This window comes from Eretmochelys imbricata, chromosome 3 (genome assembly GCF_965152235.1).
Source record: "Eretmochelys imbricata isolate rEreImb1 chromosome 3, rEreImb1.hap1, whole genome shotgun sequence".
NCBI lineage: Eukaryota > Metazoa > Chordata > Testudines > Cheloniidae > Eretmochelys > Eretmochelys imbricata.
The window spans coordinates 129,948,858-129,976,224 of record NC_135574.1 but is presented as its reverse complement, the minus strand read 5'-3'; the positions used below and the strand labels follow the sequence as shown (position 1 = coordinate 129,976,224).

Genomic DNA, 27,367 nt, shown 5'->3' with positions numbered 1-27,367 from the left:
ATACAAAAGATGATAAAATCTGAAAGGTGTATCTGTTTCAAAATGCATAGCTCTCCTAAATGCGCTGAAAGAATGGCTGGCTTGCTTAATTGTTACCCTGCAATTGCAGGGGCCTCAAGCATTGGTGCATCTCAGTTCCTCCTGTTCTCTGCCTGTGACACATCATAATTTAGTTTCCTATGGACTGTAATACTTAGGTCTCGTTTCAGAGGTTGGGTTTAGTGGGCGGGTGCTGGCTGTGTCACTGCCCTATGATATACAGGAGGCCAGACTAGATGGTCTGGTGCTCCCTTCTACCATAAAGTGTGTTACTGTGACTGTTACTCATAATCTGTGTGCAAGAACGAATGTTAGCTCTCTGATACGTTTAATTATCCCTGTTCTTGTAGCCCCCTAAACCAACCACACCACAACAAGAAACAGAAGAAGAAAAACAGTTCCGGGCATTGTTTAAACAGGTTGCAGGAGAGGTGAGTGCATACTCAGAATGCTTTTAGCTTTGTCTTATGGTCATGACTGGTTACTGGTCATGCTTCAGGGCTTTAGGTGGTCCCCTGAGGAGGTCAGTAAGGAAGTTTTTCCCCAATACACACTTGTAATCTTCGGGAAGGAGGCCTCACCTTCCTCTGACACAGCGGAGATATGCCACAGGTAGAGACGTGATTCCAGCTGGGGTGGGCTGGTGCTCTGAGGTGGTGCAATCAGGCTGGTGAGTCTTGTTCGTGTGATCACCAGATTTTGGGTCAGGAAGGAATTTTCTCCCAGGTCAGATTAGCAAGGAAACTGGGGGAGAGGGTTGCCTCCTCTGCTGCGTGGGCCATGTATCACTTGCCAGGTTCATCAAAGCCAATCAATTCACTGGCATCACAGGGGCCGTGGGCAGTGGTCTTTCCTGTTCTCTGCTTGTGGCACACAATAGTTTTGTCTCCTGGGGACTAAAATGCTTTAGTTTAGCTGACATCATTGGGCTCAACATAGGGGTATTGGATGAAGTTCAATGGCCTGTGAAATGCAGGAGGTCTGATGATCCCGTCTAGCTTTAAACTTTATGAAACTATAAAAGTCATGAATGTCTTGAAAAAACTGGGATGGGAACAACTCTATGTAGCTGGAAAATATAAGTCTGTTGTCACATAATTCCATGTGAAGTAAAAATTCAGGGTTCCATATGTAATAAGTTTACTTGCAGTATATATTCAGCCTCTAGATGTCTCTGTGTCCTTTATAAAGTTCCTGATGGCGTGGTCCCTGGTAAACAAAGGAGACAACACTAGAACACAAGCTGTGGGGGAGCCTGTTTGTGTCTGAAAGCTGCAGTCATTTTGTTTAAATAAACACCTCCTGTTTGAGAAGAACTGTGATTCCATGTAGCATGTCAGTGAGCAGCTCAGTTGTATTTTGCCATCTCCTCCTTTTTTTTAAGTCCTTCTGTTGTTTGTGTGATTCACTATTTCTTGGATTTCAGCGGCAAGCTGTAAACCCAGTGACAGTAGTGCAGTAGAGTTTTGTGGTTGTCAAATGGATGCTATTTGCATTCTGTTAGGCTTTCAATATGTCTGAATCTAGACACACAAAAGTAACAGCTGCTTTAATTTCTCAACTCTAGGACATGGAGATAACTGCAGAAGAACTTGAATACGTTCTGAATGCTGTATTAAAAAAAAGTAAGTGTTAACAACTTTATTTGCACTTATATAGCGGCTTTCATCCAAGGACTTCAAAGGGCTTTATAAAAGTGGATATTATCCCCACTTTACAGGTGGGAAAACCGAGGCACTGCCTAGTAACTTGCATAATGTCACACAGCAAGTCAGTGGCAGAGTCGGGTTACAGAACCCAAGTTCCCTGACGTAACCCCTAGCCTACGCTGTCTCCCAACAAAATCCATTTCAGGTCAGTGATGCCAGCTCTGGAGAAAGAGGATTGACTTATGGCTAAGGCAGTGGACTGAGACTCAGGAGATCCTACCTATACCATAACCTAGGCAAAATCATTTAATCTCTCAGTTCCCCATCTGTAAAATGGGGATCATATTTCCTTTCATCCACCCTTCATCTGTCTTGTCTATTTAGATTGTAATCTCTTTGAGACAAGGACTGTCTCTTGTTATGTGTATGTTCAGTGCCTAGCACAATATGGCCTCCATGTTGGACAGGGTCTCTAGGCAGTACCATAAAACAAACAAATGATGATAATAGTAACGAAATAGTGACAAAACCAAAGAAGAAATTGTGAAAAGTAAAAAGTCTATTTTTTATCCTCCTGAAGAATATGAGATTCAATGAGTTACTGGAGCAGAACTAATGTTCTCTGGTTTTCTGGGGTATCTAAATTTCATTTGGATTTCTGATTCTTAAAATAGTCAAGGAAAAGGAAACTCCAAGCCATTCTCCACAATACAAACAGCAGCTTGTGTTTACATTTGATGGGAGTATGCAGGAAGTCTGTGTGTGCTCATCTCAGCAAGTGCTCCATTCACTGAATAGCATCAATGCCCACTAAATATCTGCTCATGCACAAGGCACACTAGGTCCACAAAATGAGAACATAAACACAGCTGCTGTTATTTAATTCCTACCTGTAATTGTCCTGTAGCTTCCAGTGTGACACAGTGTTCTTCACTTTCCATCCTCAGCTGTTCTGTAGCTCTGCAGAGTGTTCTTACACAGTTGTTTGGTTTCAACCCTGAAGTGGCTTCACTTCAGTAGGATGACCATATTTTCCTAAAGGGAAAACGGGACACCACACTGGGCCAGCCCAAGGCCCGCTCCCTGCCCCCCCGCAAGTCCCCTCGCCCAGCCCTCCCTGCCTCTTGCTCATGTGGAGCTGGCCCGAGGCACCCCTCTCTCCCCCACACACATGGGGCCAGCCCGAGCCCCCTCTGCCACCTGTCTGCTTGGGGCTGGCCTGAAGTCCCTCCCTACCCCTGCCCATTTGAGACCAGCCCGAGGCCCCCCAACTCCTGCATGTGGGGCTGACCCAAGACCCCCTGCCACCAACCCATGTGGGGATGGCCTGGCCCAAGCCACTCTCCCAAGACCTCCCTACCACACAGGGCTGGCATTGCCACTTGCTCCCTCCCCCCCCATTCTTCTGCACCCTGATAGGGGTCGCACCCCACTAAGGGTCGCACCCGCTTTTTTGGCAAAACTGGGCATTTGTCCAGTTTACTTTTGCCAACAGTCAGAGGACAGGATACTGGGCTTGATGGACCTTTGGTCTGACCCAGTATGGCTGTTCTTATGTTCTAAGTGGCCTCTGTATAAGAAAGGATAAATTCTGCTCCCAGTTACACTGATGAAAATCCTGATGGACTCACTTGAAGTCAGTGGAATCACTCCAAATTTACACCACAGTAACCAAGAACAGTATTTGGCCATAGACAGTTAAGAAATATGCAGTGTGGATTACAGAGACCTATTTCGCTTAGTTTGTTAATCATCTCCTCAGGTTTGTTGAGCACTGTGGGATACTTTGATGAAGCATGCTTAGCAATGCGTCACCCATTTCTCTGGTCTCCGGTTGTTCTGGTGCATCTGCTGCTGAGCACTTTGTTATCATCCTGTGAATCTGGGCTCAGCACTTTCAGGAACAGCCCATCCTCAACCTCCAGCTGTGCTCCTTTTGGGAACTATGTAGTCATGCAGGATATGGGGAGGTGGCAAGGGCTTGTTGCGTTGAGGTTGGTGAACATCTTACCACACTCTGCAGTTATAGGTGTAGTTCAGCAGATTTCCCCTTCCACTTAACTCAGGATTGAGTCCATACAGCCCAGAGCCTCAAAATACTTAGGCACTCAACTCCCACTGAATTAATGGGAGTTATGAACCCAAATATTTTTGCAGATCTGGGCCTGTCGCTATCTGTGGCAGGCCAAAGATTAGAAACAGAAGAAAAAAAAACCTCCCCCTGCCCAGGGCTTTGGTTTGACTCATCAAACAAGCAGCACAAAGGACCTCCAGTTACTTTAGAAATTGTAGACCCTCCTCAAGAGTTTGCCTCAGAAACAAAATGGGTTCAGCTGCCTACAGCATGCATTGCCCAGATCAGGATTCCAAATTAGTTGCTAGGGAAATGACATTTCCCAGCAATTCCACACCACTGGATCCCAGAGCAAGGCCAGTTGGGAACTACCCCAGTCTGTTCTTACCACCAAAGGAGAGGAGAGGTCTGGAGCACCCTGCTTATAAGGCTCCTGTCTCAGGGCCTATGTGCTGAGTCAGCAGTGTGGTGTTCTACAGATCCCAGCTCACCTCCCCAAGCCAACTTCCTCCCTTCACTGACCACATTTTCTGCTCCATAGATATTTTAAAAAGTCACAATTGGGAGAGGGAAGTGCTGGCTTACAGGTCTCTCAAATCTTAAATGGCAGGTGCATCCTGTTGCACTATTATACTACTCCGATTCTGGTTGGTTGGTTCTCTCCCCCTCATCATGAAAACACTGGAAATCAAAATGTTTAATAGTTGTGTTAAAAGGTAAAACGTTCAGAAGTGCCTAAGTCCATAGGCGTTTCTGAAAATGTTACCTAAAGTAAATTCTAAGGGACTGATCCAACACCCAGTGAAGTCAATAATGGTGGGTCCCATTAGACTCCCAGTGACTGCATTGAGCTTTGGATCAGGCAGTTATTTTTTAGTGGCTAATTCAAAAGTGTGTGTAACACCCCTTAAGACAACAATAAATGCATAAAATATATAGACATATGGTTTTGAAACTGTGATTCTATCAGCTCTACTCTGAATCATCAGATTGATGAGATGGTCAATCCCTGCTTGACTGTTAATAATGTCATTATATTTAAGATTTTTAAAGGATTTTTACAAAGCTAGTCCTGCAACTCTTACTCTTTTGAGTAGTCCTATTGAATGAGATTTTAACTGAAGTCGCTGGAGGTTCCTCATGTGAATAGAGGCAGCAGAGTTGGTAGTGGTCATAGGAGTATCTTTGGAACTATATCTTTCTTTATGAAGTGCATTGTTCCACTTTTTTCCATTGTTAATTTTTTAGACTTTAAGTTTATGCCCAATGACTTTATTTCTTATTTAACTTGATTGTTATGCTTTTTCAGCAAACACCATCGCATTCGAGAAAGTAAGCCTCATGACATGTAGAAATATCATCTCTCTCGTGGATGTATCCTTTCACATAAATGCTGATGTGAATTCTCTGGGGCCACACTGGCACTGAATGTATGCAAGTGCCCTGAGAGAGCTTTTTCATCCCCGATGCTAGACTTGAGTGCAATATTGTGAAATAGTGGAGGTACACTAAGCACAACAAACTGATGGTGTCAAAATTGTATTCCAGCTTTTATTATAGAAACTTAAAGTGGGACTTTTCAAAAGCATTCAGGTTATATCAGAGACTTCAGTGCAGTCCATGTCTGAGCTCTTCTGAAAATCTCACTCATTTTATTTATATAAAAGATGTTGTTATTTCAACTACTGGGCAGAAATCTGAAAAATCTGGAAATAACTGTCAACCAGATCCTTGCATTCGAAAAAGTGGAAATCCAGTTCCTTCCCAAGAAACAGCTGTCTTAGAGCTGCCTGATCACTACTGAAGCTTCCTAGAATAGCTTCTTCCCTTTCATAGGTACTTTTGCTGAGCCTGCTCCCCTGATAGCTGGCCATTTAATATTGCAGACCAAGCAGCCACAGCCCTAACATAGCAGCTGGCTGCTGCTTGCTGTATCCATCTCCTATCCAGCTACTAAGTTCTCCTCTTTTGTTTTTGTTTCTCCAGCCCTTGTTATTTGTGGCACCTCCTCACAAATACTTGCAATAAAAGCCCAAACAAAACAAAACTGCCTCTGGTTTGAGTCACAGCTACCAACTCAAAACTCAGCCCAGGCTGGTTAAAAATGGTTAAGATTTGTGAGGCTCTCAAGCAAATCTGCCCAGTTTTTAATAAAACCGGAGACCATTTATTCTTTTGCTGAATAGTGGGAAGTGCCACTCTATAGAAGATGGCTGCTTCTAAACTACTCTGGCCTAAGTTTTCAAACCTGAGTGTGTGAAGTTCAGCACCTAAATCCACGCTTAGGCATCCAAGTAAGTGGTCTGATTTTCAGAAGTGCTTGAGCACCTTTACAATCCCCTTGTTTCAGAGTAGCAGCCGTGTTAGTCTGTATTTGCAAAAAGAAAAGGAGTACTTGTGGCACCTTAGAGACTAACCAATTTATTTAGCATAAGCTTTCGTGAGCTACAGCTCACTTCATCGGATGCATAAAGTGGAAAGTACAGTGAGCAGATTTTATATATACACACAGACCATGAAAAAATATACTTTGTAAGGAGAGTGATCACTTAAAATGAGCTATTACCAGCAGGAGAGTGGAGTGGGGGGAGAGAAGACCTTTTGAAGTGATAATCAAGGTGTGCCATTTCCAGCACATTTCCAGGAGTTAACAAGAACGTCTGAGAAACAGTGGGGGGTGGGGGGGGAAGGAATAAACAAGGGGAAATAAGAAAAGGAGTACTTGTGGCACCTTAGAGACTAACCAATTTATTTGAACATAAGCTTTCGTGAGCTACAGCTCACTTCATCGGATGCATACTGTGGAAAGTGTAGAAGATCTTTTTATACACACAAAGCATGAACAAATACCTCCCCCCACCCCACTCTCCTGCTGGTAATAGCTTATCTAAAGTGATCACTCTCCTTACAATGTGTATGATAATCAAGTTGGGCCATTTCCAAAACCTGGATTTGTGCTGGAAATGGCCCAACTTGATTATCATACATATTGTAAGGAGAGTGATCACTTTAGATAAGCTATTACCAGCAGGAGAGTGGGGTGGGGGGAGGTATTTGTTCATGCTTTGTGTGTATAAAAAGATCTTCTACACTTTCCACAGTATGCATCCGATGAAGTGAGCTGTAGCTCACGAAAGCTTATGCTCAAATAAATTGGTTAGTCTCTAAGGTGCCACAAGTACTCCTTTTCTTTTTGCGAATACAGACTAACACGGCTGTTACTCTGAAACAAGGGGAAATAGTTTCACTTAGTGTAATGACTCAACCACTCCCAGTCTCTATTCAAGCCTAAGTTAATTGTATCCAATTTGCAAATTAATTCCAATTCAGCAGTCTCTTGTTGGAGTCTGTTTTCGAAGTTTTTTTGTTGAAGGATAGTCACTTTGAGATCAGAAATCGAGTGACCAGAAAGATTGAAGTGTTCTCCGACTGGTTTATGAATGTTATAATTCTTGACATCTGATTTGTGTCCATTTATTCTTTTACGTAGAGACTGTCCAGTTTGCCCAATGTACATGGCAGAGGGCATTGCTGGCACATGATGGCATATATCACATTGGTAGATGTGCAGGTGAACGAGCCTCTGATAGTGTGGCTGATGTGATTAGGCCCTATGATGGTGTCCCCTGAATAGATATGTGGGCACACCGCATTTGCTCCAACCCCTCAGACAGAGACAAACACCTACAAGATCTCTATCAAGCATTCTTACAACTACAATACCCACCTGCTGAAGTGAAGAAACAGATTGACAGAGCCAGAAGTGTACCCAGAAGTCACCTACTACAGGACAGGCCCAACAAAGAAAATAACAGAACGCCACTAGCCGTCACCTTCAGCCCCCAACTAAAACCTCTCCAACGCATCATCAAGGATCTACAACCTATCCTGAAGGACGACCCATCACTCTCAGAAATCTTGGGAGACAGGCCAGTCCTTGCCTACAGACAGCCCTCCAACCTGAAGCAAATACTCACCAGCAACCACACACCACACAACAGAACCACTAACCCAGGAAGCTATCCTTGCAACCAAGCCCGTTGCCAACTGTGCCCACATATCTATTTAATTCTCTGAATCGTTCCTATCCAATTGGAATCCAAAGCTGCTCTTGCTTTGGGACAGTGTTCTCCCTACGTTACTCAGCAGAGCTATCACCCAACGTTCTAGGTTTCCAACAGCAATCGTTGCAATTGTTTGCTCTCAACAGCATCATAGGCTTCCTAGTGCAGCTATTGTTATCTGAGTAAAGGAATGACTGGTAGATTTGGACATAACATGGGATTTCACTTAACCAGTATTTTTCCTTAATGTGGGTTATACTAGTCCAGTGGTAATGGGAAACTGGAATTTAATGAGTTCAAGATTTTCTGGGACAAACTAAAGAAGTGGCTGGTATGTGACTGTATTCGTTATTTTGAGTCTTTATCATTGGAGTTTTTTAGGAAAATGTCAGACAAACACGCTTCAGAGATGGTCTAGATATACTTGATTCTGCCACAGCACAGGATGAACTACTAGACGACTTCTTAAGGTCCCTTCCAGCCCTCTATTTCTATGATTTTCAGAGACAAAAATCTAATGGCATACATCTTCAAAAGCACAAAATATTGATTAAAAACACAAGCTCTTCAAAATGTTTTTTCTTCTGGGAAGTATGACCAATTTTTAGTTTTCCATTGTCCCAAACCAGAATGGTTTACTGGAAATATCAGTAATTTTGGTAAGCTAAGAAACTATGTTTGGGATAATGAATTTCAGAAATGTGCTTTAATAGGAGGCTAATCAAAATAACATTTGAGGATTCTGTTCCTATTGTTTCACACAAGAAGAAAATGCTGACTTGTGATTAGTGGAAAATAGTCATGTGATGAGTTATTTTGTTCCATTGTTTATCTCCTCAGCAGTAAGCAATACTGAGGGTCTGGAACAATGTTAGCTGGTTAGGCTCCAATTCTGCAAACACTTACACACTTTACTTACCTTTACTACCATGAGTAATCCCTTTGAAATCAATGACACTATTATGGTAGTAAAGTTAAGCATGTGAGTATATGTTTGCAGGATTGCATCTCAAGGCACAATAATTGTTTCCTCATGGGTCATTAATAATCTTTTCTGAATTTATGCTACATCCAAGATGTGATCATTGCAATTTTCTGCTTCCTGGATTTTTCATCCAAAATCTCAATTGTTTTTCTGGATCACTTCACTTTGTCAGTCCTTTAATACAAATGTTTGATTTTTTTTTTTAAACTGGTACACTTAAGAAATGCATGCCCCCAATGGAGAGATTTACAGATATTTCTGATTAAAACGTTCAGAGTGAATATAACAATGGATATAACTAATTCAGAATTGAGTGACGATCGATATATCCTGTCCCACAAGGAAAATGTGGAACTTTACTTCAGCTTGATAAACAGTGCTGTTTGATTTTCACCTCAGCATGATTCCTAATTCCCCTTTTGACCCAAGCGGCTAGCCAGAAATTCAGGGTCTAGTAAGTTGTTCCAGTTAGGAGCAGGAACAGGTGGTGGTCAGGTGTTTCTTTGATGCCGTTTTGTTTATTTACAAAGAACATGCAAAGCTCTGTGTCTCTGATGGCAGAAGGAAACAAATAGCAGGAAACAGCTTCTTTTGCTCATAGCACCAAGAGTGCTCTTTTCAGCCGGCACCCTGACCCAAAAACCACTCCTTAGCTTTCTTCCAGGGTCAGCCACTGCTTTCAGCTGTCTCTCTGAGTGTCTCTCATACATGTTCTCCCTTATTAAAGTGGGGGTGGTCACAGGGGGTTGCAGATCTACGTGGGGAAATGTAAAGCTCAGGCGGGGTTAATGTGGGGCACAGAGCATCTACCAGAGCTCCTGCCTCATAAGCTCCCTAGGCTCCTGCTGCTTCCTCATACAGCACAGGGCTCGGCCACAGGTAGTGCCCATTTCCTGGCTCCTTCGCCTGCCGATCATGCAGATGGGGGCCTGTGTCCCTGAGGGAGCAGAGCCTCGGGCTGGGAACTACAGGAGATGGGAGCAGCAGATGTAGCAGCTCAGATAGGGAGACCAGCCCTGGCACAGCCCAGAAGCCAGGATGGGGCTGGGAGAATCCACGGGGGCTTCAGACCCTACCCCTCCAGCTCCCCACCACCTTGCGGGAGCAGGCTCAGAGCCAGGCCAGCAGAGAGGGATGGGGTGTGGAGCAGCAAGAATGGGAGGCAGAGAACAGGCCCCCAAAGGAGACTCTCTAGCCCCAGAGAGACCCCCCCAACCCCACCGTCACTAGACCCCCATCCTCAAGAGAGACCCCAAACTTCACTTTTACTGCACCCTGAGAGACCCCCAACCACACTCACTGCACACCCATCCATAAGGCCCCCAACCCCACTGACTCACATTGTATCCCATCCTCTCAGAGACCCCCAACCTCAGGGTCATTGCACCCCCACTCCTGAGATCCCCCCGAGCCCATTGAATCTCACAGAACCCCGATCCCCACTGTCACTGCACCCCCATGCTCTGAGAGGCCCAGACCCTACTGAATGTCACTGCACACTCTCCCCCTCGAGACGCCCCCCAATCCTACTGACTTTCACTGCACCCCCACCTCCAAGAGATCCCCCAACTCCACTGTCACTGCAACCCCCTCAACCCCACTCTTAATGCCTCCCCAGTCCCTATTCCCAAAGAGACCCCCAGCGCCATTGAATCTCACTGCACACCAGCCCCCTATCCCCAAATAGACCCCACTGAATTTCACAAAGCCCCCAGACCTTCCCCCCTCAAACTCTCAGGATATATTTTGTTTTAGTAATTTGCATTACACAAATAGGTATACATACCTTACTGAGCTAAAAATTTTATGTGTTGTGTATTATATGTATGCAAAAATTGTGAGCTGTCTGTATCAAGTGCATGAAAATTAAATTAGGCTAAGGTTGTGACAGACCCCCCCACCCCCATTACTTCTTTCAGACCACTTTAAGCACTGCCTCTCTCACACATACAGGTACACAGACACAAAATACTCAGCAAAAAGTTTTGGACGGTTTCACATACTCCTTTTGTCTTAGGTGGGGGCTCACCCTTACAGTTATGTTAATTGAAGAGTGAGTTCACACCTACCGATCTCAATGAGGTTTTAACTCAACCCATAACAACTTTCACTCAGCTCATAACGAATATGATAGAGACAGCTTGATCCCAAATATACCCTCAGTTACACAACCAGATTGGATCCAGATCAAAGTCCTCTCAACTTCCTTAAAAGTTTGCGCTACATCAAGAGTTTTAAAGATAAGCATCTAGAACATGAAACTCCATTGCTTTATGTGCTACAAATACATGAGATTTGTTAACGTACTAAATGCTGAATGTCTATGTTTTCCCCCATGCAGCATGTCTACCTTAAGTTTGATTCTGATAAATCTGGCACCATGTCCTCCTATGAGCTTCGTAGTGCCCTAACAGCTGCAGGTAAAAGAAATATTTGATTTATGTTGGGAAAACAGAAATACTATGGGGCAGATCCTCGACCGGGGACTGAACTTTCACTCACACAGACAACAATTTGTAGAGTGAAAACTGCAAAATTTCAAAAATTCTTATTTCTGAATTCTACATCGATTTTAAATGAAAACCAGTTTGCAGTCAGCTCAGTTTCTGCTAGAGACAGGGAATCAGTTCATAGAGTACTTGCCCACTAACAAATTTCCAACAAATAACTAGATTATTTATTGAAGTCTCACAGATTTCTTTTCAGGTCAGTTAGGTTGTTGCTGCTGCTTCTTTATTTATTTATGTATTTGTTTGTTTGTTTTTTAAAGGATTTCAACTCAATAATTACCTGCTGCAGCTGATTGTCCTCAGATATGCTGATGACCAGTTCCATATTGATTTTGATGACTTCCTAAACTGCTTAATTCGCCTAGAGAATGCAAACCGTGAGTATCCACTTTTGCTGAAATCATATGTGTAACACACTCACAAAGTTTGGGTTATATCCCTGGTAAAGGCTGGTCCACTAAAAGATAAGTCTACTGCCGCAACCAACTAGTGCAGTTACTTCTCAAGCTCAAGTACTGGAGGTCTACCTTACGATCTTGAAGGCCCCAGTTTCAAATGCTGTCAAGTAAGGGATTGTTAGACATGCACATGTGTTGACATTGCACACTTTTAAACTATTTGTTTGGGTTTTTGACTGAAAAATATAACCCACAATACAGCTATGAATTCTGGCTCTTGATTCATTTGCATGCAGGGGTCTTTCTCTGTCCAGACTAATAGCAATTAATAGGGATGGGTAAATCAGCCTAAATTAAAGTGATCCTCTGACCCTTGCTCAAACCTTAGACCAAACCCAACCACTTTATGAGGATCAAAAACGGTTTAGTTAACTTTCTTAAACCATATTATTAAGTTTTTTGCTCCTTTTTCCTTTGTGGTTCCAGCCTGTGCTGGAAATTGAAGGGTCAAAACACAGAGAGGGAGTACGTATTTCTGCTGTATTCCTGCTATATTCCCACCATCACTTTTTAGAATCAGGAAATGCAGATAGTCTGGATAAAATTCAGACGTTACTACTGGGGGAATTCTGCGCCACTGTGCATGCGCAGAATTATGTCCCCTGCAGATTTCTTTGCTTCCTGCAGAAAAATGACTTTCTGATGGGGAAGCAAAGGGAAACCACAAGAGTGGTCATATGACCCTCACCAGCAGTATGTTTTGTGTGCCCAGGGCAGCTGTCAGAGAGGTAAATCACTGTGGGGCAGGAAGCGGGACTGGGGAAGAGCCGGCTGGTGGTTCCTACCTTGCACCAAGCTCAGCTACTAGTCCGGGCTACGCTGGGCTGGGGAGGATAGGACTTCCTCTTCCCCTGCACGGCATCCGGGGCTAGATCAGACCCACCTCCAGATTTCTTCCCTGGCTGCAGGAAGCTCTGCAAACTCCCCCCTGCCCTTCCTGCATCCATTGCGCCTCAGCTGCAGGGGGAGGGATCCCTGTATAGGGAGCTGCTCCCCCATCCACCCAACCCCCGTGCATCCAGACCCTCTCATACCCAGACCCTCCCGCTGAGCCTCACCCCCTGCACTCAGAACCCCTTCGATGAGCCCCATTCCCCCTGCACCTGGACCACCCTGACAAGCCACCCACTCCCAGATCCCCACCCCACTGAGCCCCAACCAGTTGCACGTGGATACCCACCCCACTGAGCCCCACTCCCCCAGCATCTGGACCCCCCAAGCCCTCCCACACCCAGACCCCCCCTGCTGAGCTCCAACCACCTTCACCTGGACCCCCTGCAGAGTCCCATCACCATTGCACCCTGAACCCCGTAATAAGCCGCTGTGCATCCAGATCCCCTCTGCACCCGGTTACACCACTGAGCCACCCACACCCAGATTGCTCCACACAGAACCCTCTCAACCCACACCTGGATTCCCCCCCACACTAAGCCCCTCCATATTTGGATCTTGCCTTGCTGAGCCTGTCTCCCATAATTGGTGCACCTGGCATGGAGGAGCAAGGCTCTGGGGTGTTTCTGGGGAGGGCCTGCTCCTTGCACTGTCAGGGTTGGGTGCAGCCTCACCGCTGAGTCTGTGTCCCGGGTGGGGGTGGTGAGGGAGAGCTGCACAGTGATCTCCCACCTCTGTGCCACCAGTGGGCTGTGGTCCCCAATACCATGCTGGAGCCTCCACATTTATTTGACAAATACAATTTGCAGAATTTTAAAATATTGTGCACAGAATTTTAATTTTTTTGGTGCAGAATTTTTAATTTTTTGGCACTGAATGCCCTCAGGAGTAAGACATGTATCCAAACATCTGGGTGTGTCTCACATCCAAACCACCAGCTTTGGATTCATTTCTGAAGTCCATACTCAGGCAAAAGTCCCAGTGAAGTCAATGGCCATTTTGCCTTCACAAGGACTTCAGTTCTCAAACCCATTCTAAGGGTTCACCAGTCACTTGTGATCTAAGCCTTTATAGAGAGCCAGCTCCTTCCTCTCTATGGAACAGTCACAAATAGTGCTTCACAGTAGGACAGGTTGCTTATGTGTATGAATGTGAATGGGGAGTCTTTATAACTATGATGTCCTGGTGTTTATTTCAGGGGTATTCCTGGCACTAAGTAAGAAAAACAGAGACTTCATTAACCTGAATATAAATGAGGTATGATCATAACTTCATTTTAAAACTGACAACCTGGAAATCTGCTCTAGAACTTTGTCACTTTTTAAAAATTGGGAATAATCCCAGCCCTAGTGAATTTAGCGGGGGGTTTTGCCATTGACTTCAGGGGAGCCAGGATTTCACCATTACTACATAACTCTATCTCCTCCAAGCTGATTTTTCACCTTCTCGCCCCATTTCATAGTCACTGCTCCCTTTCTCTCCTCTTTCTGGGGTCTCTCCTCCTTACTCTCTCTGGGCCCACTTCACTGCTGGGGCAAATGGGTGCAGCTGATTGGAGAAAAATGCCTCCTGGTTCTTTCTAAGTCATTGTGGATCCGTACCACCCTTTACTGTAGGCCGTGCCTGACAGGCAGCTGCTGCACTTTGTCCTCTTGTTACTGTGGTGATCTGTATCTTCTCATTGTTTCCTTGTGCTCCCCCGTCTCTCTGTTGTGCCCATCTGTTCCCTCTCATTCCACACTTCAATTATTAGGAGCTCTTTGGGGCAGGGTCCATCTGGCTGTTAGATGGTGATACATTTCCTAGCACAATGGGAATGGAAGCCTTTAGGTGCTACCACAGTATAATAATAAATAATTATAAATAAACTAATTCTTAGAGATCTACAATGCATTCCTTTTTTAACTAACGAGCTTAATGTTGAACATGTTCCGTGTGAGAGAGTCAGGGGGAGGTGGAGGTTCAACTTCTGTCCCTGCTACTGGGAATTATTAAATTTTCTTTTTTGGCATCCCAAGATTTCTTTCCTTGTAATAATTGGACTAAAATGTTACTCTTATTTACACTGTTGTAAATTCAGAGTGACTCCAGCAAAGTCCACTGAGTTACTTCAGATTTACAGGTGTAGGTGAGAGAAGAATTTGTCTTGTTGCCTTTCTCTTAGTCATGACTAAGTGCTTGAATCTCGCCATTATCTTTGCTGACAAATATTTGTATTGACTACAACTAAACTAGGGAACTAGCTCATTGGCACAAAAATCAGAATTCCCCTGCATTGTACGGCACCAATTCAAAACAAGATGGTGCTGTTACAAGGGCCTTTCCTCCTGCACCCGGGGTTTGATGGTGGTAGCTGGGATTATCAGTCATAACCGTTGATCTTTATTTCTCTACTAGTTTATCACCCTGACAATGAACATTTGAAGATGTCCAACCTGGATTTCAGCAGGATCTCATGATTGTGACACTCAAACCTCCTACCAAAGAGCTGTTACCCTTTCCATGCAAATGTATACAGGCGCTGTGGTGCAAGGGGAGCACTTATTCTTCCCACCCTTTCTCTCCTCCACCCCCATTATATTAATGAATTAGATCTTTATGGGATGAAATTTGTTTTATTTCGTTTAAAGATTTATATTGATTGCTACAGTGTATATATGCCTTTGAATGAGGCACGTGCACATTTCAAGCAGCCTGAAACTGACAGTGATGAGTGACCAAAGCCTTTTATGATATATAATCACGTTCACTCCCAACATACTTATTCGTTGCACCACGGAAACCCACTCATTAAGAATCCTCATGATTGCTTGTCTACAGGTTAGCAAAGTGCTTTTGAAGGTACAGTAGCCTGCAGAACTTCATCAAAATGGTATTGGCTTCCAAGTGGATTTTTCCCAACAAACGCTGGGCCAGCATTATAGAAGAGCATCCCAGAGTGTTGCAAATCAGGGAGCACTAGTGGAGTGATAGATTTATTATTCACATTCATCCTGGAACATTTATACAATGGGGGCTGTGATTCTGGCTTGCTCAGAATGATGTTTATCCATTAGCTGGCCCTGTCTACAGAGCTCACTGAGATGCAGATTATTTCCTCTGACTCTCCTCTGTTCCATCCCCTAATACCAGGTGGACCAAAGTGTATCCCACAAGGCAAATAAGTTTCACACCATTCTACAATGCAGCCAATGGCTGTGTTCATCTTCAGTATGAATGTGTGGCCCTCTGAGACCACTGGTGCCAGTTTGACCTGAGCAGCTAGGAGCCGTGTTCCACCCAGGAAGATAAGTGGCTGCATTCTGCTCCATTTTAGGCAAACTAGGTCTAGTCAGTGGCAAGTGCCATTTCCTAGCCTTGCAAATCTCTGCTCCAGCCCGAGCCGCAACTTCAAAGTGTTCTCTACACAGCTATTCTTACAGCGATAGCATGAGCTCCTCTAGCCCAAGTCTGTCAACCTGGGCGTGGAGGCTCGTTCCCACTCGCTCCAGATTGCTGTGTAGACTACCATGTCAGTCAGTTTCAGGGTGCTGTGCAGTAGTGTTCAGATAGCTTTGGTGTTCAGTGTTAATTAGTAAATAATAAAATCAAAGGCCGAGCAAGTCTCCATCTGCCCGTTCAGGTTGGTTCCCTCTAGAATATCCATAACTTGTATTTGCTTTGTAATAAATAATCTCTGCTGGGTTTGTTTTGCAAATCATTTCTCGCAGCAAAAGAAATGTCTGTAGAGCAGCTTCTCATTTCTGAACGTCCAAGTTTTGTCACACTGACGTAGCTATGGGTTTATTTTTGGAACTGTGGATCCCACAAACTGTTCGGAAAGGGAAATCAAGCTTTAACAAGCATGAGGCTAAAACAATAAAATCACTAGGAGTGGTGATGGCTAAAACAGCCACTTCTCTGACTTTCAATAAATTATCCTGTGTCTGGGTAGAAGATTCCTCTGGGGACACTTACGGAATTCGGTAAACCAAGGTATGCAGCCCCCAGAGTGTGTTTATTGTTCAAATTGTAAGACTTTGTGCCTCTCTGGCAGCCCTGGGAGGAAGTCCTCTAACTTTGGAAAAAAATTTGAATTGGGATCTAGAATTCAATCTCAGTTTCAGCATTTTTCAGATCTGTGGTTTTAATTCTGCCCACTACAGAGACAGGACACTTGGATCTGGAATTCTAATATGGGGCTTCAGTTCAGGCCCAACTCTAGCCAACATCCATTTACCCCCACAGTTAAAATCAAACCTACAACTACATGGCTGGCTATATGTAGGATCAGGGCTTTGTTCATATTTATTACTGTCTTGTATAACATTGTTACTGCCACAGTATTATCAAATGATGCAGAGAAGGGAGAAGTCGCACTGAGTGGTATCTTATCTTCACTATATTTGGCTTTTTGTCTTCCCGGAGCCAGGAGTGTCTTGGGGAAAACAGGCCTGATATGAGAGAGTGAGACATCTCAGGGAAGAACCAGGGGTGGCTTTAAAAACATCTGTCTCTGCAGTTAAAAAGAAAAAAATGGCAAAGTAAACAAAGACACAAAAAGCTTCCCCCCACCCACTTTGAGGAGATTCCTGCTGGTTGAATCACAAAGAAGCAAAAGAGCTAGCAACCAAAACCTTGCGAGTCAACCTAGCCTCCCACACCAAGCTTAATTTGTGCCAGGGCTGAGCTCCAGCAGCTCTAATTGTGGCCGTTCATAGCCCTGACCCCCTCGGCTTGGCACATCTGTTATAAATGTAAAAGAATTGCTTGAGCCCTGGCACTTCTCTCATTACAAATTAAGCACGACTCCCACACCCAGTTGAACAGACTCAGGATTCTAGCTCTCACGGGTACTTATCTGGCCCCATCACAGTCGTGTCTGAGCACCTCACAGTCTGTAACGTATTTAACCTCACAACACTGCTGTGCGGTAGGGAAGTGCCATTATCCCTATTTTACAGAGGAGCACAGAGAAAGACTAAGGCCCAGATCCTTAAAGATACTTAGGAGACTAGCTGTCTAGCTCACCAGTTAGGTGCCACGGCTATTTTCAAAGCTGCCACTCAGCTGCCACCTAACTTCATAGGTGTCCACATCCCCTAGACGCCTGCGTTTCTGCCAGGACCACCTCACAGCTAACAAGCTGCTCAGAGCCCTAGCTCAAGCCAAAGCAGGATTCTCAAACTAGGTGCCCCCCCATACACACACCTGTCTCATCAGCAGGGCCTGATTCCATAGGCGTGCTGAAAGCACACCTGCTATCTGCCAGCCTCTGTATCAGGAGGACTGGAGGCATGTCACTGATAGGTGGAGGGGCAGCAGAGCACCCCCACAAAAGACACACAGGAGTACAGGGCAATGTAGGGTGTGTGTGAGAGAGGTATTGAGCAGGAGTCAGGCAGTTTTGGCTGCTAGGGTGTGGGCTGCCTCAGCGACTGAGCTGGCTTAGGTGCCTCGCTCCTGGAGAGGGTTCACCGCAGAGGATCCTGAGCAGAGGGAGGTGCCTATCTCAGTATGGGGAGCCTGGGTGCCTAACCCGGGGCTGAGACTGCCGCTGGCCATTCGAGTTCCTGGGCAAAGGCACTGCAAGGCTCAGCAGAGCAGCAGCTAAGTACCTTGGAGGTTCTGGGCCCAACGTCACCCAAGAAGCCTGTGACGGAGCAGGGAATTCAATCCAGCTCTGCCAAGTCCCAGACTACTGCCCTAAGCATTGGACTATCATCCTCTCTGCATGAGAACGAGGCCCATTCTCAGAAGGGAGAAGTGACCTCACACGTAAAGCTGCTGAGCACGGCAAATTTTGTAGTTCCCCACAGTTCTTATTGTCACCTGAGCTGTGAGTGAGAGAGAGGGAGATTGTGAGTCCAGCTCCTGACTGTGCTGGCTTTTCTGAAAGGCAGTGTAAGCACACAGCTCTGGCTCTGTCAAACTACTTTGAAGATCATTTGATTATCTCAGTTTCTAATATGTCATACACCCAACCTTTTAGCAACCACTGTCTCATTCTGGTGGCCCAGCCTGTCTGCGGAGGGAGGTGCTATTGGAGCTCATGACAGAGATATTTTTTATAATTATTTGCTTAACAATATTCACATCGCTGCAGGGGTTAGTCAGATCACTAAGCCCTGGTCTACACTAGGAGTTGAGGTCGAATTTAGCAGCGTTAAATCGATTTAACCCTGCACCCGTCCACACGATGAAGCCCTTTTTTTCGACTTTAAGGGCTCTTAAAATCGATTTCCTTACTCTACCCCCGACAAGGGGATTAGTGCTGAAATTGGCCTTGCTGGGTCGAATTTGGGGTACTGTGGATGCAATTAGATGGTATTGGCCTGTGGGAGCTATCCCAGAGTTTTCCATTGTGACCGCTCTGGACAGCACTCTCAACTCGGATGCACTGGCCAGGTAGACAGGAAAAGGCCCACAAACTTTTGAATTTCAATTTCCTGTTTGGCCGGCGTGGCAAGCTGCAGGTGAGTGCAGAGCTCATCAGGAGAGGTGACCATGATGAAGTCCCAGAATCGCAAAAGAGCTCCAGCATGGACCGAACGGGAGGTACTGGATCTGATTGCTGTATGAGGAGAGGAATCCGTGCTATCAGAACTCCGTTCCTGTTTTTGAAATGCCAAAACATTTGTCAAAATCTCCCAGGGCATGAAGGACAGAGGCCATCACAGGGACCCAAAGCAGTGCCACGTGAAACTTAAGCAGCTGAGGCAAGCCTACCAGAAAACCAGAGAGGCAAATGGCTGCTCCGGGTCAGAGCTCCAAACATGCCTCTTCTATGATGAGCTGCATGCCATTTTAGGGGGTTCAGCCACCACTACCCCAGCCGTGTTGTTTGACTCCTTCAATGGAGATGGAGACAACACGGAATCAGGTTTTGGGGACTAGGAAGGTGATGATGATGAAGTTGTAGATCGCTCACAGCAAGCAAGCGGAGAAACCGGTTTTCCCGACAGCCAGGAACTGTTTCTCACCCTGGACCTGGAGCCAGTACCCCCCGAACCCACCCAAGGCTGCCTCCCGGACCTGCCAGGCGGAGAAGGGACCTCTGGTGAGTGTACCTTTTAAAATACTATACATCGTTTAAAAGCAAGCATGTTTAATGATTAATTTGCCCTGGCATTCGTGGCTCTCCTGGATGTACTCCCAAAGCCTATGCAAAAGGTTTCTGGGGAGGGCAGCCTTATTCCATCCACCATGGTAGGACACTTTACCACTCCAGGCCAGTAGCATGTACTCGGGAATCATTGTAGAACAAAGCAGTGCAGTGTATGTTTGCTGGCATTCAAACAACATCCGTTCTTTATCTCTCTGTGTTATCCTCAGGAGAGTGATATCATTCATGGTCACCTGGTTGAAATAGGGTGCTTTTCTTAAGGGGACATTCAGAGGTGCCCATTGCTGCTCGGCTGTGTGCCTGTGGCTGAACAGAAATGTTCCCTGCTGTTAGCCATGGGGAGGGGGGAGGAGCTAGCCACATGGTCGGGGGAGGCAAAATGCGACCTTGGAACGAAAAGCACATGTGCTGTGTATGTAATGTTAACAACAAGGTTTACCGTGAAAGAGTGTACCCATTGTTCTACAAAATGTGTCTTTTTAAATACCACTGTCCCTTTTTTTTTCTCCACCAGCTGCATGCGTTTCAAGGATCACAGGATCTTCTCCCTCCCAGAGGCTAGTGAAGATTAGACAGCGAAAAAAACACACTCGTGATGAAATGTTCTCTGAGCTCATGCTGTCCTCCCACACTGACAGAGCACAGACAAATGCGTGGAGGCAGACAATGTCAGAGTGGAGGAAAGCACAAAATGACCGGGAGGAGCGGTGGTGGGCTGAGGAGAGTAATTGGCGGTCTGAAGAGAGGGATGATGCTTAAAGGTGGTGGCAGCATGATGAGAGGAGGCAGGATTCAATGCTGAGGCTGCTGGAGGATCAAACTCATACGTGTCAGCATATGGTTGAGCTGCAGAAAAGGCAGCTGGAGCACAGACAGTCGCTACAGCCCCTGTGTAACCAACCACCCTCCTCCCCAAGTTCCATAGCCTCCTCACCCAGATGCCCAAGAACGCGGTGGGGGGTCCTCTGGCAACCCAGCCACTCCACCCCAGAGGATTGCCCAAGCAACAGACATTCATGGCATTCAATAAGTTTTAAAGTTTTAAACTTTTAAAGTGCTGTGTGGCCTTATCCTTCCCTCCTCCACCACCCCTCCTGGGCTACCTTGGCAGTTATCCCCCTATTTGTGTGATGAATTAATAAAGAATGCATGAATGTGAAGCAACAATGACTTTATTGCCTCTGCAAGCGGTGATCGAAGGGAGGAGGGGATGGTGGTTAGCTTCCAGGGAAGTAGAGTGAACCAAGGGGCGGGGGGTTTCATCAAGGAGAAACAAACAGAACTTTCACACCGTAGCCTGGCCAGTCATGAAACTGGTTTTCAAAGCTTCTCTGATGCACACCGTGCCCTCCTGTGCTCTTCTAACTGCCCTGGTGTCTGGCTACGCATAACCAGCAGCTAGGCGATTTGCCTCAACCTCCCACCTCACCATAAATGTCTCCCCCTTACTCTCATAGATATTGTGGAGCGCACAGCAAACAGTAATAACAGTGGGAATATTGGTTTCGCTGAGGTCTAACCAAGTCAGTAAACTGCACCAGCGTGCTTTTAAACGTCCAAATGCACATTCTACCACCATTCTGCACTTGCTCAGCCTGTAGTTGAACAGCTCCTGACTACTGTCCAGGCTGTCTGTGTACGGCTTCATGAGCCATGGCATTAAGGAGTAGGCTGGGTCCCCAAGGATAACTATAGGCATTTCAACATCCCCAATGGTTATTTTCTGGTCTGGGAATAAAGTCCCTTCCTGCAGCTTTTGAAACAGACCGGAGTTCCTGATGATGCGAGCGTCATGTACCTTTCCCAGCCATCCCACTTTGATGCTGATGGTGAAACATCCCTTGTGATCCACCAGTGCTTGCAGCACTATTGAAAAGTACCCCTTGCGGTTTATGTACTTGCCGGCTTGGTGCTCCAGTGCAAAGATAGGGATATGGATTCCGTCTATCGCCCCACCACAGTTAGGGAATCCCATTGCAGCAAAGCCATCCACTATGACCTGCACATTTCCTAGGGTAACTACCCTTAATATCAGCAGATCTTTGATTGCGTTGGCTACTTGCATCACAGCAACCCCCACAGTAGATTTGCCCACTCCAAACTGATTCCTGACTAACCGGTAGCTGTCTGGCGTTGCAAGCTTCCACAGGGCTATTGCCACTCGCTTCTCAACTGTGAGGGCTGCTCTCATCTTGGTATTCATGCGCTTCAGGGCAGGGGAAAGCAAGTCACAAAGTTCCATGAAAGTGCCCTTACACATGCGAAAGTTTCGCAGCCACTGGGAATTGTCCCAGACCTGCAACACTATGCGGTCCCACCAGTCTGTGCTTGTTTCCTGGGCCCAGAATCAGCGTTCCACGGCATGCACTAGTACCATGATGCCCACATTGCCAGGGCCCATGCTTTGAGAGAAGTCTGTGTCCATGTCCTCATCATTCTCGTCACCACGCTGACGTCGCCTACTCGCCCAGTTTCACTTTGCCAGGTTCTGGTGCTGCATATGCTGCTGGATAATGGTGGTGTTTATTGCGCTCCTAATTGCCAAAGTGATCTGAGCAGGCTCCATTCTTGCCATGATATGGCGTCTGCACAGAAAAAAGGCGCGGAACGATTGTCTGCCATTGCTCTGACGGAGGGAGGGGCGACTGACGACGTGGCTTACAGGGTTGGCTTACAGGGAATTAAAATCAACAAAGGAGGTGGCTTTATATCAAGGAGAAACAAAACAACTGTCACACAGAATGGCCCCCTCAAGGATTGAACTCAAAACCCTGGGTTTAGCAGGCCAATGCTCAACCTACTAAGCTATCCCACCCTCTGGTATTTTAGGCAGGACTTCACAGAGGGAGGCAGGGAGGGGGGAGCAAATGAATACAAAACAAGTCTGGTCTATTTCTTGTTTTGATCCACTCCATCTATCTTTTACATCTTTGGCTGGCAGCAGATGGTGCAGAAGGACTGTAAGCCATCCACATCTCCTGGCTGCTCGGCAGAAGATGGTGCAATAGGACTGCTAGCCATCCTCATCTCCTGCCTGCCCGGTAGAAGATGGTACAATAGGACTGCTAGCCATCCACATCTCCTGCCTGCTCACCATAAAATGGTACAGTAGGACTGCCTGCAGAACTAAAGCGAATGACCTGGTCGAGTCACTCCTAATTTAGACCCTGCACCCATATCTGCCCAGGCACTCCTGACCGACCTTACCGAGGCGGCCAGGAGCACCTCGGACATGATGAGGATGGTTTTCAGGCCTATTGTACTGTCTGCTGCCACAAGGCAATGGGTTGTTGCCGCTGTGTAGCAATGCAGTACTGCGTCTGCCAGCACCCAGGAGACATAGGGTGACAGTGAGCTGAGCGGGCTCCATGCTTGCCATGGTATGGCGTCTGCACAGGTAACTCAGGAAAAAAGGCATGAAATGATTGTCTGCCGTGGCTTTCACAGAGGGAGGGAGGGCCTGATGACATGTACCCAGAACCACACGCGACAATGTTTTTTGCCCCATCAGGCATTGGGATCTCAACCCAGAATTCCAATGGGCAGCAGAGACTGCGGGAACTGTGGGATAGCTACCCACAGTGCGACACTCCGGAAGTCGACGATAGCCTCGGTACTGTGGACGCACTCCGCTGAGTTAATGCACTTAGAGCATTTTGTGTGGGGACACACACAATTGACTATATAAAAACGATTTCTGCAAAACCGACTTCTATAAATTCGACCTAATTTCGTAGTGTAGACATACCCTCAGCCTTCCTCCCCCTGCAGAGAGCCCCAGACCGAACCTGTTTATAAAACCTCAGACTGCTGGATGATAGCTGAGCTGCCCGCTGCCCACGGAAAGTCCTGTCACCTGACTTCTCATGAGCTGAGCTATGTGGTCCTATCAAGGCTCTCAAGGAAAATGCCTCCGTTCCTACAGCATTTGCTATAAGTGGTTTTTAAGCAAAGCAGGCTTCTAAGCTGAAAGGCACAGTATCAACTGGAATGACAAGCAATGAATAAAAAAAAAAAATTAAAAGGAGGATCATTTTATGCATGCCCTCGAGTCCCTCTCCCAATTTTTGAGGCATTACGAGTACAGTGTCTTCATTTTTAAAATGCTTTGTCCCTCCCCAGTTGGTGTGTGAAAGCACCACACAAATAGCAGGAGAAACTGGCTAGCTAAAAGGACAGTACAGAGGAAACAGTGAAACTGACTATACTGAAGTGCGCTCTAATGCAAAAAGTAACAAACTGGAAAAACGGAGAAGCATAATTTGTTTCTTCTAATTTTGCAGTCAGCAAGAACCGCGCATTAAAAAATGCCAGACCGAAGTATGACTTTAAAGTTGACAGTGCTTCTTTATGAGACCTCCAGGTATTATAAAAGAGAGGTCAGAAATTACATTGAAATTGAACACTGTACTTGTCGGCCGTTATTTCCAGTAATTGAAATGCTTAGAGAGAAAGAGAGAATGAGATCACAATGGTCTTTAACTACACTCATAGCTAAAAAGAAGTAGAATCGTGCTGTTGTTTGAAAATAAATAACCTCTCTTCTTCTGGAAGCACACCAAAGAGCAAAAGGTGCTTTGCAATGACACCCAGCAAGGGCTGAATGCAGGACGTACGGAAATGAAATACCGATGCCTATCAATAGCTCTAAATCCGTCGGCTAGCAGTGGTAGTGGCCAGCTAGCTGACCCTTGTGGGCTGTCCTGGGTAACTCACTTTATGAGTGTGTTATAACTCCATACCAAGAAAGTAATACCGATTTTCACTGGCTGATCCTCATGTGAGCCTTCCAGTGAAGTCAACTTTGCATAGGTGCAGGGCTCTGCTTGCATAGGTCAGATTGTAGGAATGGGGCCTATTTACCACTTTAAACATTGTACACAAAAACAAAAGACCCTTTCCCTCTCCCCATGTCCCTCCCTGCCCATAAAAAGGCACAATCTCCATATTTGTAAAGTATGACAGAGAGAAATTAGCACAGACCTTTAGCTAGCCTACCTGAATGGCCATGATAGGAACAATGGCTTCTCGACTGTTGCTGCCATTCCAAATAGACGGCTTCTGAACACCCATATGTGATAGAACTGGCCTGAGTGATAGAACTAGCAACAGTCCTATTGGCATCCTGGTTGGCAAAGAGTCAATAGGGGGACGTTTCATCACCACCACCCTATCAGCAAGGGAATTGCCAGCTATTTTGTGACAGGTCTGTCCAGTGGGTAAGCAACATGGCCAAAAGCACAAATATGCTGAAAATTAGTTGACCGAGGGGAAAAGAAATCCCTCTTCAAAACAATGAACTGGAAATTTACAGCCTGATGCGTTTTACATCCTGTCCCTCTTTCAGTCACTCAGGCAGGTGGAGGCTCTGCTTGGGTTGCCACCCATCCCAGATTTCACAGGCGTAGCCTGATTGGTCGGGGGGGAGGAAGTCAGTCCCAGCCCATGCAAGCTCTCCTGTCCAAAATGCACTGATTGCATTGATGGCATCTCTGTGGTATGACACAGCAATGTCATCTGTGCTGTGCTGATGCAAAATTAAACTGTTGGAAGGTCCCCCCGGATTATGATGTTTCTCCGGGGTACTGAGGAGTTTGTGGCACCTCGCTCCCACCTGCCCTTAGCTTGTCTGTGGGTCAGCTCCCCAGCTCCACCGGCCATGGGCAACACAAACATTTCCTCTCAGCCTATGCAGGCTCCACTGTCCCTCTGCAGGTTAATGTTAGGCACACGCCAGCCCTCCGAGCGTCTCCTTGGAGCATCCTCTGTACCACTGGCTGCTCACAGTCTCCTCTCAACCCCAGATATATCCAAACAATCATTTGAACTTTACTCATAAACTGGAACACACACACACCTGTCCTGCTGTGTGTGCCTGTCAGCAGATTTCACAGTCTCAGCTCAATTTTGTACTTATGCAAATAGACTTGTAGTGTGACACACACAATTCACAATGACCAGCGAGAGAAGCATCTACCGCCCCCTGCCTGAACAGAGCCTGTCCCAGGCATGTCACCCTCTGGTGACCTACCTTTAACTTCCAGGCTTTAAGACCATAATTTCCAGTATAGATACAGTAAATATGATCCATATATGTATTTTGAAAGTATTATGATGGACAGTGGGCTATTGGCTCTCAGTAGAGCCCTTCTATTCCACCTTCTGGTGAATTATTGTCCATATACTGGACCTGGGGGAATCCTGTGCCCCCCAGGATATAATATATATAATATAATGCTGTGCCCCCTGTGCTCGCTGCCAGTTGGCACAAAGAGGTTCCTGGGTCAGGCTGACATTGCAACTTGATTATTTGTCCTGCAGTGCACAGACAGAAGGGTGGCTTCTGGGGCCATTCCAGCTTGAAAACAGATTGTCTGGTGCCACAGTGCAATGGATTTGTCATGTCACTTCAGAGCCTGGAGCATGTTGTGTGACTGAAATAGAAATGGGTCAGTGATTAACCGGGCAGCTCTCAGTCACAGTCACCATATGTTGACATGGCGGATGGACGGTTTACATGTTTATCCTCTGGAAAAGAACTTATTGAAATTCTAGCAGGACACAATTCCCAGGCCAGTTAGAACAAAAGTAACTAGGCATGGCCTCTTTCAGAATTGAGAGTGTTCTTTACGGAGGCTAATATTCCTACAGTGTTTGGATGTCTGGTCCAAAATGTGTGTGAATCGATAGTTCTAAATCTAAATAAGGGATTTGAAGGCTCAGACAATAGTGGACTGACAGATTTTTTGTGTCAAGGGTGTGCCACACATGGGTGATATGGGCAACACAGTGATGGTATTTGAGGGAGAAGGGGTCATGCAGTCAATCAAGGCTGGAGGAGCCAATGGGGAAGGCTGACAATGCACGCTGGTAACAGTGGATCGGTCAAGGGGAGCTGAATTGTGAGAGGCTTTGAAAATAAGCATGAGAAGCTTGCAAGTGATCCAGTGAAAAAGGTGGGGGGTGTCACTGGTAGGACTCAAAGATGAGGGTGAGCTGGCAGAATGTCAGGTTAGGAAGGTGACCTTAGCAGCAGCTTTCTGAATGGACATGAGGTGGGGTGCCAGGTTACAGTAGTTAAGACTAGAAGGGAGAAGGTTGCAGTAGTCAAGATGTGAGATGATATAAGCCTGGTTGAGAGTGTCGGTGTCAGAACAGAAAGGAAAGCCTGGACCCTTCGATGTTGTGTAGGAGGATGCAGTAAGATTTAGAAATGGCCTGAAAGTGTAGGGCTAGAGAGAATGGCTGTACTCAGCCCTGTGAAAGACACATTGGAAGATACAGCTCCTGCCCTGCGGTCCCTCACTATCTAAACAGGTGCATCCGATGCAGTGAGCTGTAGCTCACGAAAGCTTATGCTCAAATAAATTGGTTAGTCTCTAAGGAGCCACTAGTCCTCCTTTTCTTTTTGCGGATACAGACTAACACGGCTGCTACTCTGAAACCTGAACAGCTAGACAAAGACTTGCGACAAAACACACCAGGAATCCCACAGGATGGGGCTAACTTGGCATTTCTTTCTGTTTGGTTGTTCTGCATTTTAACAATGGGTTGCTAGAAACATTTTTAATGGCATGGTTGATGTTTGTGGG

The 27,367-nt window shown here is 46.0% G+C and overlaps 1 protein-coding gene across 3 annotated transcripts in view; it reads left to right on the top strand.

The window, feature by feature from the left end:
* The window catches only part of CAPN9 (calpain 9), a 48,487-nt gene extending 33,393 nt beyond the window's left edge, over positions 1–15,094 (top strand). For all 3 annotated transcript variants that reach the window (XM_077811830.1, XM_077811829.1, XM_077811828.1), the window contains 8 exons: positions 390–470; positions 1,607–1,664; positions 5,072–5,136; positions 8,089–8,157; positions 11,153–11,231; positions 11,582–11,698; positions 13,869–13,927; positions 15,068–15,094. In XM_077811830.1, coding sequence (XP_077667956.1) covers positions 390–470; positions 1,607–1,664; positions 5,072–5,136; positions 8,089–8,157; positions 11,153–11,231; positions 11,582–11,698; positions 13,869–13,927; positions 15,068–15,094 — 555 coding nt within the window. The remainder of the gene's footprint in view (positions 1–389; positions 471–1,606; positions 1,665–5,071; positions 5,137–8,088; positions 8,158–11,152; positions 11,232–11,581; positions 11,699–13,868; positions 13,928–15,067) is intronic.
* The last annotated feature ends 12,273 nt before the right edge of the window (positions 15,095–27,367 follow it).